The sequence below is a fragment of the Osmerus eperlanus genome, chromosome 5 (genome assembly GCF_963692335.1).
Source record: "Osmerus eperlanus chromosome 5, fOsmEpe2.1, whole genome shotgun sequence".
NCBI lineage: Eukaryota > Metazoa > Chordata > Actinopteri > Osmeriformes > Osmeridae > Osmerus > Osmerus eperlanus.
The window spans coordinates 13,798,134-13,814,198 of NC_085022.1; the positions used below are offsets into that span (position 1 = coordinate 13,798,134).

At 40.1% G+C, this 16,065-nt stretch overlaps 1 protein-coding gene across 5 annotated transcripts in view; it reads right to left on the bottom strand.

The window, feature by feature from the left end:
• Positions 1-2,801: 2,801 nt before the first annotated feature.
• The window catches only part of mgat4c (mgat4 family member C), a 64,262-nt gene continuing 50,998 nt past the window's right edge, over positions 2,802-16,065 (bottom strand). For all 5 annotated transcript variants that reach the window (XM_062461773.1, XM_062461777.1, XM_062461776.1 and 2 more), the window contains 3 exons: positions 6,687-6,838; positions 5,638-5,785; positions 2,802-4,860 (listed from right to left, as the gene is read on the bottom strand). In XM_062461773.1, coding sequence (XP_062317757.1) covers positions 3,704-4,860; positions 5,638-5,785; positions 6,687-6,815 — 1,434 coding nt within the window. In that variant the 5' untranslated portion in view covers positions 6,816-6,838 and the 3' untranslated portion in view covers positions 2,802-3,703. The remainder of the gene's footprint in view (positions 4,861-5,637; positions 5,786-6,686; positions 6,839-16,065) is intronic.

The window sequence follows — 16,065 nt, forward strand, 5'->3', positions numbered from 1 at the left end:
TGAGTCACATTTTCAGCTTTGCTAAACATGTTGTTTAATAGTCAAACCCACTGTGAAATTTGGTGGAGGATTGGTGATTATCTGCCAAGTACAATGTTAACCTGGAATAAACGTGCTTCCTTCTGCTCTGGTAATGTTCCCTAACATAAGGAGTGGTTGTTCCTTTAGGGCAATGCTCCATGCCACACAGCCAGGTCAATCAAGGTGTGGATGGAGGACCACCAGATCAAGAACCTGTCATGGCCTGTCCACTGTCCAGACCTGAACCCATTGAAAACCTCTGAAATGTGATCAAGAGGAAGATGGACGGTCACAAGCCATTAAACAAAGCAGAGCTGCTTGATTTTTTGTGCCAAGAGCGGCATAAAGCCAATAAGCAGCAATGTGAAAGACTGGTGGAGAGCATGCCAAGACGCATGAAAGCTGTGATTGAATTGACAAATATGTGGAAATATTGCAGTAAAACCAGAGAAACTGATAATTTTGCAGTGGTCTTATTTTTTTTCCAGAGATGTGTATATGTATTTAAATACAGTATACATCCATCGTATTTACTATTATATATCTTACTCTTTCTCATTAGTTCCTTATTTCTTTGTGATGATTGAACTCAGTTTTCTTGTCCTAAAGCAGATAATAACGTGATTAGTAATTTTATGAAGTGCATTGTTTTTCTACAGATTTACTCTCTTGTACATCAACCTATAATAACCATTGTATATAAGACAATTGCAATGCAGACCACTCACAACAATTGGCATTCATTTAGTTTAATCTAGACTGATTTTAAATACAATATATACAATACAACATTTGACTTGATACATGTAAAAAAATATATAATCTTACAATATACATACAATACCGTAGAACGAACAATGTTGGAGAAAATACAACACAGAACATCTCAACATACAGTATTCTCTCCTCTTAACAATAATCAGCACAAGTTAACACTTGTTGTAAGTGGTATTTGTAGGCATCTACTAACAAATCTAAAACATCTTCTGTAGCAGATGCTGAACAACAAGTTATAGAATCTGACATACAAAAGGTTTTGTTTAACCACTGAAAACATGTTCATGCATCATTGCACATGCTTCATTGGAAGACAGCAAAACTTTCCAACAATCCAAAGCTTTTGTTTTAGCTACACTGGACCACAGAATGACTTGTATTTCATTATTGTGATCTGTGAACTGCAGCTTTACCAACAGATTAGGAAAACCTGGCACAATTACAGACACTTGCTTTAAGGACCCTGGGTGGGTGAGATGTCCAATGACCTGCCCCGAGATTATGGCCACTCTGCGTCAGGTATTCCCGTAGTACCACATATAAACCCCGTCTTGGGATCAGTTTCCTTGTACTATGAGTATGCATAAAGGCAGCGGTGCTGCAATGACTGTCAACTGCTGCCTTATGTTCATGTCAAGTGTACAGAGTTTGTAGTTTATAGTGTCTTTTTGGATTTGGTGCTCTATGTACAAAATCTGATTTAACTGTACACAGCTTTGGTTAACACTGTGAATGTGCTCCACAAGTTAATGTGATTGCTTGATCCACCTTTCTGTAGGCTTGGACCTAAACCATCCCTCGTCAGTGAGAGTTGTCCTGTATTTAGCTTTCATTTCAAGAAAGTTTGATAAAAGCCTATTTAGACAACATCCACATCACACAAACTATTACCAATGTCTCTAGATCCCATGATTTTGCAGTATTTGATCATTCACATGGGTTTAATAGTTAAGTGTACAGTGGGAATGTATCTGCTATAATTGATATATGAAAACAGAATCGCTTCCTGAATAGCTGGATAGACGGTTGTTAGCATGTGTGTGTAACAATTTCCGTCCCCAAATAGATTTCCATTTTCAGCACATTTCAAAGAATGCTGATATGCAGCTGACTATTAAATTCAGCCTTTTGTTGCTATCGCCAATATTCAAACATCAATGATTCTGCAGTGCTCAGCTAGTTTTGACAGATTTCTTCAGATGGACCCCTAACAACTATTTCTCCTCAAGTCATATCAGCAAGCAACATTTGTTTGCAGTTTTATGTTCCCCTTAGCCTGGTGTTACGTAACAGAAATCTTGCTTCATTTTATTAATGGCAATATGGCATGTATCAGAAATTCATAGTGTGATATTGTGCACAACTGAGCATCTATTGAAAATACATGCTCTCACATGACTTGATTCACACCCAGGTCCCCAAAATCCTGGTAAAAATGAAAAGACATTCTGAATGAGTTCTGGGGGTTTCTATGGAGAAGATGTAATGCTTGATGAAAAAACAACTCTTCTTAGGGTGTGGGAATTGTTATTATAATTTGTTTGGCACACTGGGGTGTGTCTGAGCACTGTACAGAGATATGACCAAGGTCTTGATCGGCTTGTGGGAAAAACCCCAAACCAGTAAGTCACAGCAATGAAACAAATTATATCATGAATGCACTGTGCGTTATAAATGTCAGTATTCTGTAAACATTCATCACTTTATTGCATTGTTTTACATGAATGGTTTAGTTGGTGCTGTTATGTTTAGGCAAATTTGTCACTGAGTGTTGCCTCATAAGATAACATAATTGTGCGGAAATGGAACTGACAAGATGATTGTTCAAACTCCTTGATGAACGGTGTTGAGAAATGTTGTTAACACAAATGCAGTACCAAGGCAAGTCTGCTGAAAATGTCATGTTTTTAAACGCGCAAATATGGCAAATGAGTTGAGGAACTTGATAAAGAGAGACAGAGATGCAAAGCTTCTTCACTGTTCAAACACATATTTTCCTACACAGTAACATAGAGAAACATTGTTAAAAAAAACCCTGTTTGAAACAAAGAAACACATGAGGGAGGAGTGAATTGAGATCCTAGCTCCAGGGGGGTTGTTGTTTGCTGGTGTTAAAAGAGCGAGTGAAACACAGACCAATTTACTTGGGCAAAATTGTGCTGTGCTGGAGAAGAGGGTGCGATTAGGTCCACCCCATTCTTCAAGGTGCAACCCAATCTCTGTTCTAAGAGAAGATGGGAGAACATGTTTCACCTATCAGTGTTTCTGACACAACATACAGGGCCAGTAAAATGGCAAAGCCCACTTCTGGCCCTTAAAAGTAAGCTCAGGCAAGACACCGTAACAATGATAAAGAGGTAAATTATGTTAAAAAAAAAACACGGTGACTTATTTTATTTCGAAATGGTAATGCTAGGAATGACAAAAGGTAAAATAGTGGCATTTGTGATTCAGAATATGAATCTGATTCTGAAAACACATTGAAATTATGCTACAAGTATTGTCCAAAGGCTACTGTTCTCCAAAGATGTTCTGTTGAGTAACATTATTGAAGACCCAATGACTAGATTTCTCTATAGGTTGTATTGACGTAAAATGTTATGTGTGAGTCTAAGATGAGTAATGCAGAAATATTTTCAAAACAGTGTTTCAGGAATGATATGTAAATTGACATTTATGACTTGTTTCATCAATTAAACAGTCCTAAGAAATGTAATGTAATGATGTCATGACTAATAATTTCAGGAATTTTACAGGACTTTTATATACAAATACTAAATAAGACAGGTAAAAATACTGCACGAGTGCAAAAACAATCAATTGAATAATACAATGACAAGTAAATATGGTAATGAAACAATAAATAACCAGGTGTAACATGACGTACTGTGTTTTTGTGTGGTCATCATTGACTTGGTGGCTGAGTAGTCCACAAGCTTATGCTTCTTATGATAAGCCATTCTTTCTGACTAGCAGTCACCACAATACGCACACACTCAATGTCAAAGCCTATCTTGTGGTCAACATCTTGTACCTCAATGTTGCCGTTTTTAAATTCTCCTAATGTTATGTATGAAGAACACTGTGTCCCTTTCTTAGTTCCGACTAACTTCTCTCCCACTTCTAGAGCTCCATGGTGAAGGATGTCATTCTGTCGATCATCCGTTCCTGTGGTGATCTTAATTTTGCTAATTTTGGTGGATCTGTAAAACACTATGACAAAGAAGTCACCCGTGGAAGGAGGCTTTCCCCAAAAGTACTCATCCACACTGCTATATGCCTTGGATGCATCATAATTCTCAAATACATTGATGTTTGTGTGAAGGCTGGCTGGAGGATTGTCAGGAATGTCAATGGAGTCTTCCTCAAAATCATCGTCCTTCAACTTGTTCTCTGCCCCCTTATAGGAGGAGTAGTATCCCATGTGTTGGAACAGGGAGGGTTTGAAACGGATAACGTCTTTTTGGGCCAGCAGGCCCCGGAAATGAATGAGAAGCCAGTCACAGGGCATCTCCTGGTAGAACATAAGAAGGAAGTGGGCCAAGCGTGGCAGGTCCCTAGAGTGGTAGAGTTTCCCAATGTAGCCAAGCTTGGAGAACTCCAGCATCACCCAATAGGAACCTTCTCTTGAGGTGACCACTTTCTTTAAGGCTGTCAGGAAGTTCTTTGAGCAGCGCACATCGTCCTCAAGCATCATGTAGAAATGAGAGAGGTTGGTACAGAAATTCAGGAGAAAGGCGTAGTCCACGTTTTGTTTGGAGCGGAAACGGACCCTGTCTTCCGGATCATTATAGTTCCTTTTCAGCCCCTCCAGGGGTGGGTAGTACTCCTTAGGGGCATGAATCACCAGAAGCCTTCCCGCTATGATGTGGTGAGCAAACTTCCTGGAGATTTCCTGAACAAGATTCTCACACCAGGTAAGGTCAAAGTCGGCCAGGTGGACAACAACCACAATCTCTTTCAGCTCATCATAACTGGACTGGTCAAAAATGGATTTGATCGTTTCCATTAGATAATTTCCTCTTTTTCTTTTGACAGATGACAACCCAATAGTAAGATATTCTGTAATAGAAAAATATAAATTAGTCAAAATTAGGGATGCACCTACATATAGCAACCACATAAAAATACAATATGGGTCTTTAATGGGAGCTTTTTTTGTGAAACAAAATTCCCCCAAGGTAATAAACCAACGTACAAATACAGGGCAATACATGATCACAAATGATGCTCGTGAAATGTGGAAGAATAAGCGCCAAACAAAGTCACCCTGCAATGTCAACTGGCACACTATATAGTAGAATGTAAGACAAAGATTTAGTAGGCTTACTGTATGCCCTGTTACAGTATATTATACCTGATGCAGTATGCTTATAATGGAATAATTATGTCTTACATTTGGTAACATCTACAATGCGCAAACCACCATGATTTTTCACTATTTCAACCCACAAACCTCTACACAGCAGGAGAGACGTTAACTGTGGAACCAATTTTACCTTAGCGGATCGATATGAACCTGTGTGTGTGGAGATGAAAGTATTATGCCTCAAATAGGCTGCATTTTATTTTCACCGGGTGCACTCGTACTACATTACTATAGCTGCCATAACTACTAAGTGATAAGTAGCAGAATTATGTGGTTTGGTTAGATCACCTCAGGCACTGACAAATGTTCTTAATTGCTGTAGTTAGCATTAGTAGCCTTGCTACTGGAAAGTTGAACAATAGTGTTACATACACACACATATTTCAAAGATATTTTTTTCGAAGAGATTTTTACTGCTATAATTTGTTATTGCCATCTGAAATAAGAGACAATTATGAAGCTAAACTCACTCTTGCGAGGCAAAGGGTTTCCAGCCAGGTAACGATATGTGACGTTTATGGTCCCAGAGAAATTAGTAAGATCTCTCAAGGTGTGAACGTAGCTCTCTGAGTTTGGAGGATGTACGGATGTTTCCCTCAGCTGTCTTTTATCCTCTTCCTGCAAAGAACAAAGACAATAGAAGACACACATTGTGAATCCTGAACAACCCAAGGTTTCATCACAACTAGAGACCAGAGACAGCAAAGTCAAGTAATCTCCTTGAACAGTTTTCAAATTCCTACTTAAATAATTCAACAGTGGGAAAAAATTGTTCTGGAAACTTTAGTCCAAAACAGTACAATTTCAAAACAATACATGCTCTTATGTACCTTAGCCAACCCACATCTTTAAACTTTGAGGTTGGTATTACTGCCAAGCAAATGGACTTTGAAAGAGAGTGCCAGATACTTATGTTTGCAACACTTTAATAATTTACATAACAAATACAGATTTGTTATGTATACGTTTTGAAAGCCAGGTTTTGATGGCATCATGAATAACACAAAGATCATCTGCATGATTTAAACTTGGGTCCAAATATAAAATATGTACACTGCCTTTAAAATCTATTTTAAAGAGACAACATGGTTTGATCAAATTATAAAAGCAGGAATCTGTGTGCTTGTATGTGTGTCTGTGGTTCAATTACCTCAAGAACCGGGCACTATATGAATGAATTGAATTGCTCATGACCTGAGGATGTGTAGTGTTGAATGTCAAGTTGAGCGGTTTGCAAGAGATAAATATAAACAAGTTTGCTGCCATGTTGAGTAGTACTCCACCCCTACTGTAGTAGTACAAATGCAAGTATACATGTATGTAGTAAAACCTGGATCCCTGTTCTTTGATTTTACCCAGGTTGTAATTTCTTAAAAACATGGTATGTTCTCCTGCAGACCCCATTCAGAACAAAGCCGTCTGCTCTGGCTAGATGAATTAATTACACATACAGAAAAAATACTTAAATGGTACAGGTGAGGTAGAATGTCCTGTTACATAGTATATGAAGAGAACTCACCACTACGTAACCATCCTCAATGTACAGGTTGAGAAAGAGGAGACAGGTGATCAGCAATCCCAGGAAAGGAATGGTAGAGCGTTTCCTGAAGCACCTCATTTTGTCCATGGACTTCCACACCAGCCTCATGATTCACAGGTTCCCTCTGGGATCTGGATGGGACACACATGGAAACAGCCATGTTAATCATCTTTCTTTGGGGTAACATACATATATCAGCTGGTGCTAGAGCAAGCTAATCATTTAAAAAGTGTTTTGAAAGCTTCAATAGATTCTTTGAAAATCACATTAAATGATGCACTGATGTTCGTTTACCCTAATCTTCAACCGGAATCATAATTACTTTTCAATACACTCCTAATGAGATGTAATATGGTGTTTTGTTCTATGGTAGAGGTTGACAAAACTCACTGATAACTTGGAAGAAGCCAAAAATACTGTCTCTACAGGGTGAAGGCAATGAACATTCCATTGAAGCATGACCATTTACCCAAACCCTAACCCTAAAATGTATACATGAAAGAATGAAAGGATGAACTGATAAAGAATTACACAACACATGGCTTGCAAAATATGTAGCGGCTATACCGCTACACCATATCCACATGTGGAAACAGAACAGCCGCAGCAATCTATCAGTGCCAGCCAATAGAACATGTAAACAGAACGACAGTGTTAGTCAATCGTGACCAACAATTAGGCATCATTGTGGCCATTTTTGCCACTGCTACAAAGCCCTCCTGAGATGCTTAATGGAATACAAACTACTTCTAAGGATTGATTCAATGACCACACGCACTTCGACCACCCACACCAGGGTCCGCCACACCTGGAAATAGGCTGGTCAATACCTCTTTGTTCACGAAAAATGGAACTTAATGTATCCATAGACAGTATCTTGCTCTTTCTATTTATGACATCACTGATTGTGGGTAGATTTGCACCTTGCGGTACTTACCATACACTATCCAGACATGTATAAAATATATCAGTGCTAAAACCAGCTCCATTCAGCTGGAATATTCTGGATAGAATTTTCACAGAGAAGTTTGTTAAAATAAAAGTGGTTGGAACACTGCTTGTTTGAATTGCTGAGTTTGAGCCCGGACCCTGTAATGTACAGTGTCAGTGGTGTAAGAGGTCAACCAGGTGAAACTGCTCCATTCTTGCTATAATAGATGTACAACAATTAGCTGATGGATGCTCACTGTATAGTCCAAAAAAAGTCTGAGTGAGAGAGAGAATGAGAGAGAAAGAGACTGTGCATGCAAACATGCGTATTTCACTGGCCTGAGTCCAGTAAAGGTTTATGGCCTGTAGTGGGGTAAGTGTCTTTCAATGGAAATACTCATTATTCACTCTGTGTGGTCAAATAAAGAAATTACTTAACCTGTTTCAAGATGTACAGTTTTAAGATGAACTCACTTCTGTTACTGTCAACGTAACATTCATGCGTCTTAACCCATGAGCCGGATCATTCTTGTTTGTGCAATTGAAAAAAATACAATGACTCGATGATTTACAGGAACTTATCATACCTTGTAGCGATTTAACTGTAGCTCTTCAATAACAATATGATAAATACTACTAAATAAGACTGCACTGTATGTACATTGTGGACAACCTCTATTCCTGAATGCTACCTTGCATCATTGATGACATGACACAACCAGACATTGGTTTTGCTCTCAGGGTGCCATCACCTTTCTCCACTGGTTCAGTCAAGACACTCACGTGATTGATTTCACCATTTATTCTTACACATGACAAATGGTTTTACATTGGCGGAATGGATGTACATGGGGAAGCGCTGCCCGCCTTCACTGCATAGCAAGACATGAGGCAGGGAGCAACGAGTTAAATCCCCCACGGGGAGCACAGACAGACAACACGGGGGTGAAGGGGACGGTGGTGGGTGGCAGCAACGCAGACGGCAGGTTCGACAATGCGTGTGCGTGCATGGAGCGGCTTTATAGCGCCGCCTATCGAGCTACGCCTATGGCCTGAGGGCACGGCGATGGGTGGTATGACGCGCGCTGCCCGAGTGCCTTGCCTGAACCTGCTTCGCTCATTAATGTCAGAGTCAGAGACACTGAGAGCAGCCTTTAAAATGAAAAACAAGGAGCTCCCTAGCGAGAGAAAGGCAATTACAGCCCGTCTGATGTGCCAATGAAGCAGAAACATGGAACAGAAACGCAAAACAGATCACACCTCCTTTTATGTATAATGGCGTGATTGCTATAGCTAGGAATTACTGTCTTCAAGTGTTCTGTAGGTGATACTTGTTTAAAGAATTATGTTAAGAATAAAGGAAAAATATCTTGTATCAGATTTGAGTCACATTTCACAATGTTCTCCTACTTCTCCTCCCAAGGATTTTCTTCTCAGGAGCTTTTGTTTTGAGAGCATAATTCAAATTTCAACAAACACACAGTGATGCAGAAGCAAACATCTATGTTATTCCGCAGTGTATAAACTATGTCAATAAAATAATGTGAATTGAAAACTTATTTAATAGAATGCTTGGGTACACTTTAAATAATAAATTCACTACTTTAGTGCCAGGCACAGCATTTTGGAATGTAGAATATTGAAAAAGTCTGAGTTGGAGACTACCTTGAGTCTCCTGATTAGTTATTCAGAAATCAAAATAGGCCCTTAACAAACACTTTTCATTTGAATTGGAAACACTTTTAGCTCTCTATTTACCCACACTTTTAACAATAAGGTGAGGATTCTGTAATGGAAAAGCCTGGATAGAAAAGTCAATGTGACTGAGAGAGGGAAAAAAGATTAATAAAATTGGCAGCAGAAAGCAATTCTCCCACATTTGATCTTGTTATCTGTTTTACATTATTTCCCCTGGGTATCCTGCACCTCACAGATATAAAGCTCTGCACAAATAATCAATTAAGCCTGCAGATTTGCAGGGATTCGCAGTTGCTTTGTGTCAGGCCTTCAGCCATTTTCAATGGATTTTCTCTCTCCACAAAGAGAAAAAAATAGAGGCTTCTGGTGATAACAAAATTGTGACAGAGCAGAAAAATAAATCCCTTTATTAGAAAAATATTTTTTGTTACGAATTCAAAGTGGTCAAACGGTTTACCAATTATGCATTCTTCTGGAGCTTGTCACACAACGGGCCACAATCTGATATCTACAAAGACTTGAAGATCCTATCAGATACAGACTAATGGAATTAATAATATAATCACGCTATAGGAATTGGTGTTATTGCTGAGCTCAATTGGAGACTACGCAAGGGATTTTCATGTGTTCAACATGTCTGTATCCGACATCACAACTGCCAATCACAATGTGGGTCAGTCACAGTGTGACCCCGTTTTGAGCAAGCACACAACTCATTATTAAAGGCTTGTATTATGATCAAAGCTGCCCAATTGTCCACTTCATATTTGTCTATCTGTCTGTCTGTGTGGAGCTGTGTACTCATTTAGCTGTCAACACATTATCAGATGTGTTCAACGTCAACCGGTTACCGGAACCAGCTGTGTAGAGCTCCAGAGGCCAGGCGCTGGTGCCAGGGATCCAGACAGATGTACACATACACACACTATCATTCTGGGCCTGTCACTGCTGTCAGCAGTCAGAGCTCTCACACTAGAGGGGGGGAGAGGGAGGGGTGCAGGGTGTGCAGTGCATGTTCTCCCTGGGCACACTGTTCAAGCTGGCCCTCCTCAACCACCGCCAGTACCCCGCCCTCCCCAGGGAAACCAGCTCGCTGTGACGAGTGCTCCAGCTGTTCTTCCATAAGGAGATGCTGTGCAAGACGGACAGAAAAAAAAGAGATCAAACTCTTGAGCTAGCCACAGGATTTCCGTGTTCCAAGAGACTGCATATTAGACGCCCATTCCCTTCGTCTAGGTGGATGCTTGGTTTCAAGTCGAAAATATTTTGGATGCACGAACAAAGCCCTTTAAACTGGTGCCATCCTGGTCCCGTTTTTTGAGTGTCAGTAGCACAGGTGGTGTAGCTTGCGGAAAAGGTTCTCATTAAATATTGAACATCGTGCCTACTGATGCTAGCTTCAGAGCAATCAAGCTTAAAAACACTTTAAATAAAATGGTGGTTCTTTGGCTGTGCTGCAATTGTGCTGATTGCCTGGCTCTGGCCACGACTGAAACGTGATCGTAAAACGGTTCTTCAGAGAAGCCCATATTTGCTCGCTTTTGATTTCTTTTTAGCTCACAAAAGATAGAGCAAAACGTTGCCTTTTCTCTTTAAAGCCACTAATGGACTAAAGCCATAACTGGAAAATTGATCTCTAACTGTATGGCTGTGATGTTGGATTTGGAATAGAAATTGAATTTATTATTAAGGGACCTATATAGTGCCACTTAAGGGGCATTGACATACTTGCCACTTCGCAATGGACAGCTGAAAGAATATGCTTCAGTTTTAGTGCAGTCATAGTTTGATAGGACATGCTGGCAGCACCCTCAAAATGACTCTGTTATGGGGATGTAAAGGCTGATGTGCAAGACAAGCCCATTTCCCAGAGTGTTATCTGGGCATTTACCTTTTAAGGTCAGAGGGAAACACGAAAGTCTTTGATGTTCCATCAGTTGCAAGTGTAATGAGGCTGGGACGCGTGAGAAATGATTCATGTGTGAGCGAGCCTCTCCCAGGCTCCTCTCAGCAGTTAGCACTTTGACCCAGATTAGCGCTTTGCCAGAGGCCCACTGTGAAGGGCTGCGGATGAAGGGCTGTGATACTGCCTGCGCATTTCCAGGGGAAAAACACACCGGACATGTGGACACATGGACGCAAACACACACAGTTCCCATGGCTAAGATAAACAGACAGGCCTACTGTACGCATGCACCCTGGGATGTAAATGATGTCCTACCGTGGTGCGCCACATTTGCATAATTCAAGGTACTACCTTGTGTAAAAATATTTCTCTAATTCCTCTTGTTGTGCCTCAATGACTCATAACCTGACACTCTGTGTCAGGTTATGAGTTATAAGCATATGCTGCTATTCTCCTGGAACCATCTGTGTTTTAGAACAATAGTATAAACCACATGTGTATTCTTATAACACTGCCTGGCCATCATCACAAGTAATCTACATATAAAATGGCCAGGTTGCTGGATGCTGCAATGTTGAAATAGAAACTGTCATTTAGGAGAGCAGAGGAGAAAAATATATCAATTTGGTAGACCCCCAAAAAAAGGAGGTGGATTCTTGGACTTGCCTTAAAAGCTCTAAAAAAAAGCCAAGGTCACCTCTTGGTCAAATCTGTGAAATGAGAAAATGGCTGAAGGGGCAAGGGGCCGGTGGCAGATAACATGAGAATGCACTATCTCCTCTCCACACATTTGGTGCAGGCAGGACAGGGCACTGGCAGGCTTTTCAAAGGCCGATGTTCAAATGAGGAGTGGAGACACAATACGATGGCCCAGTTTCACCTCGTATATGAACACATACATAGAAGGCCTCTTAGTGGATGAGCTTTGTGGGTGGCGGAGAGTGGACAACCAAGACGCTGAATGAAAAGTGCTTCCACAATCAGGTTTAGTACTTTTTGAGGTAGACAGAGTCAAACAAATCAATGATGTTGTGCAGGTGTGGGCACTGGCATCACCACACCACACCACATATTTTTGAATGTATCAGGATTGTACTCTGTAAATGTGAGTAAAAAAAAAACGTATCTTGTATGGTTCATCGCCATGTTTTCCAGAATGTGTGATAATATCACATTCATAATCTCATCTACACATGAGTTCATTTTCGACATTTTATAAATACCACTGAACGTGTGTTTGGATGTAATGCTATGCCCAATATCAAAAAAGAATGTAGCATCCTCAGCAAAGTGTAGTTGGACATTTAAGGTTTACTGTTGGTTGCAGGAAGAAACAATAAAACAACCACATCATTTGCTGTTGAAATCTGATGCATAAATATGAAATGTATATTGTTTTACAGTCCAATAATCTGCAGTACAATCTTGAACATTTATCATCTAATCAGTATAACTGAATTTGATATAGCATCAAAATGTAATGTTGGATTTATAGTTGTTTTCCGTTGTTTTTATTGTGGTATAATCAAACCCAATCAAATGAGGGAACAACCAACTGTAGCGAAATTAGACTTTAATTAACGGGTGCGTCACTGTTCACTGACATTTATGCTCAGAGCAAAGACTAATAACTTTTCTACTCAGATGACATTGGCTAATTTTCCTTGTCTGAGTCCCCTTTTCACCCTCTGGCAAATCGATTAGAATCAGATTAATGGCAAATGACACCAACAGTCACAGAGGACAACAAGAAGTTGTGTGTGTCATGGCGTAAAGTATGAAACATCCTATACAGCAGTAGTAAGGTAGTGTTTCATTTATTACCAGTTGTTTCTATTTGGGGGTGTTTCAGATAATGCCATATGCCTTTGAAGTGCATCAAAAGACTTAAAGTTAAAGAATGTCTTTTTTCTTTAGTATACCTCACAAAGAGGAAAATATTTGTGTTTTGCTAAAACCTTATGCAGTACTAATCATATGAATAGGCATACATAATTTATAATCCAATGTGAAAAACCCCCCAGCTCTATAAAATTGTTCCACTTTGCTGGCAGCCCCCAGAAAGAAATATATGAAACAAAAATTAAATCAGAGCACAGTGAGAGCTTGTCGGCTGTCATTTTTGAAAATCAACAAAGCATGTAGATGTATGGCATTGTGAATTTGACATGGTTTAATAGTCAAACTCAAACAAAACGCATTAATGAATGAACAGGTGAAAAATTACCTAGAAAAGCTACAACAAATGCCAAAATGCTCCAAATTTCCAGGCTCAAATGTATTCTGTACAGGCAACCGAACCTCTTTTGCCTCAGGAACAAGGAGTTTGTGTTTAGAATTCAGCATGTGCCAGCACACCTGCCCAGCTCAACCTTTGACTAATTTCCGAACAATTTTCAAGCATCCAGAAAAAATGAATATGCATCATCTTTGCAGCAAATACATTTGCAAGACAAAATGATAATGAGCAGAAAGTGGTTAAAAAAAACACAATTAATCTCATGTAAAACAGATGCTGAATGGGTCTAATAAGATAGAATTTTAATAAGCGAGTATGTTGTACAACAAAGCCAGTTGGTAAACACTACTGTTCAATTGTTTCATGACATGCAGACAGATTTTATTATAAAATATCAATGTGTTATCCCTTATTCTCAGGGGAGGGTCTACGAAAGGTTTTTATGACGCAGCAACATTTACCAAATCAGGTGAAGATTTTTCATAAAAGTGAATAATTTGTTTCTTCTGAATCTGTTTGCCATGTGCATGGTGCAATTCTTTTCCAATAAGAATAGGTCACTGGCCTAAGGGAAAGAGAAGCGTGTGGCCTAATTCCAAACTCTGACAGAGAAAACTGCTGTCAAAGCTCTGTGGATTCCTCTGTTAAGGAATGGGTTTGAAGGGTAATCGGTAGCCTGTGAACAGCCCTGCTTTTAGAAGAAAACAAATCTGCTTGTTATTGACTGGAAGCTCACCGACTGCATCTATGCCCAGTTGAATGTGTTTACTTATTTATCAAGGAGGAGAAGACCTGCTAGTATCTTTGACAACAAGCCCAAACAGTTACCTGCTACTTGCTGCTAGACAGTAGGGGCAGGCCCTATGAAAGATGCATGGGGGGCAGTAAGTTGAGCTTTAAGGTTTCCACCAGTTTTGTGTAGGCCTTCTCAAATGTCCAAGCCTGCCCCACTGTCAGTGCAATCTTCACGGGAATGTCTCAGGACAGTGGTGTTTTTTTGGGATTCTGTGCATACTCACAGACAACATGCCAACTCCTGGTTTATGGTCTTCTTTCTCTTTAAACAGGTCGCTCCATCAGGCTTTGTGTGTGAAGGCCATTTCTGATGCCTGCTGATGACTGTGATCGGTGTGCATCGAGAGTCCACCGCTTAAACCTGCTTGGCTTACTTTTTTTGCGATACAGTAGATTTATTTCTGGATTTAGTCAAGGCATTTCGCCCAACTAATAATCCATTATTAGGGAGTCTCAAAATAGCCAGTAAGACTATTTTTATGCTTCGTTATCTCAAGATAATAAATGACAGGTGACATTGGCAGTAAATCTCTGTGTAACAGCATTAAGTAACCTATTGAATGACACCACGTGTCACCCTTTTGCTCAATCTAACATTTGCCTTCCTTGATCGTCTAGGGGTGTGTATATGTGGGGGTTCCTTGTGGATAATAGCTCAGTGATTAGAGCGTTTGACTGCAGCTCACAGCTCATCCCTGGTCTAGAAATTGCCTTGAAAAATAGTATCTGCTAAATAAATACATTCCATAAAGTATATTCTTACACCAACATGACTTAGCCATGTCTTAACATGGCTTTCAAAGGCCATCACGTTGTTCTTTTTCATAGTCATCAGGCTCTCAGCTTGGTAATGGATGTCAGGGCACCTCGACCCAAGCCCCTCTTTTTGGTTGTGATGCTAAGAGTGGTCACAGTGTCATTGAGTGTCCTCTCACATGTTCTCCCTTGCCAGCGCTGCTGATGTAGTGTCCATTTTGTCACCTTGCTTTATTTTAGCCCCAAATTGGAAATGCATGGGCGATTATTGCAACGTGTTTAGGATGAGTGATGCTGGGCACTAAGCCCAGTCTGCTTTGTCTTGTTAGTGCACCACAAGCCGTGAAATATAGCCTGAATGTCAGGAAAAGAATGATGTGGGGATTGAGTGGTTGTCATCACTCTTTTATCACACATTTATAGAGATTCAAATCCAAAGACATAATACAACATTCATTTAATTACCCCTTAAGTAAGATACATAGTATCAGATGAATACTCAGTGAACATCCTACAGTCTAGGCTTCAACGTCTGCCACACACAACATAAAACAAAGTTCAAATGTCTCTTCTGCCATATGGGGTGTTCCATTGCCTCCTTGAAGAATCTCCTATGCGTGTTATTGTCTTCTATTTTAAGAGACTCCCCACAGTGTAGAGTGGAGAGGAAGGGAGTTAAGCAAACGCCAGTCCCCAACAGAGCTGCCCATATAGAAGCAACGACTGATAGGACGGCTCTGCTCTTCCTCTCCAAGGACAGAAAACCCTTCCCCAACTGTCGTCTCCCTACCCACGACTCCTATCCCAGAGGCAAAAACGTCAGACTCACAAATGCCAACTCTGTTAGGAGTTACGGCTGCTACTTCCCCGGTGAGAAATGTCAGATGGAGGTGATTTTCTGCTTTAGGGTTTCACAGCTGTGACTGTACAAAGAATAAAAGAACATGAGGCCCCTTTGGATAAATGGGCAAAGAACATGGAGGTAGGCTAAACTAATGTATCTTTAGATTTTCTTTCAATTGTAAACAGCAATT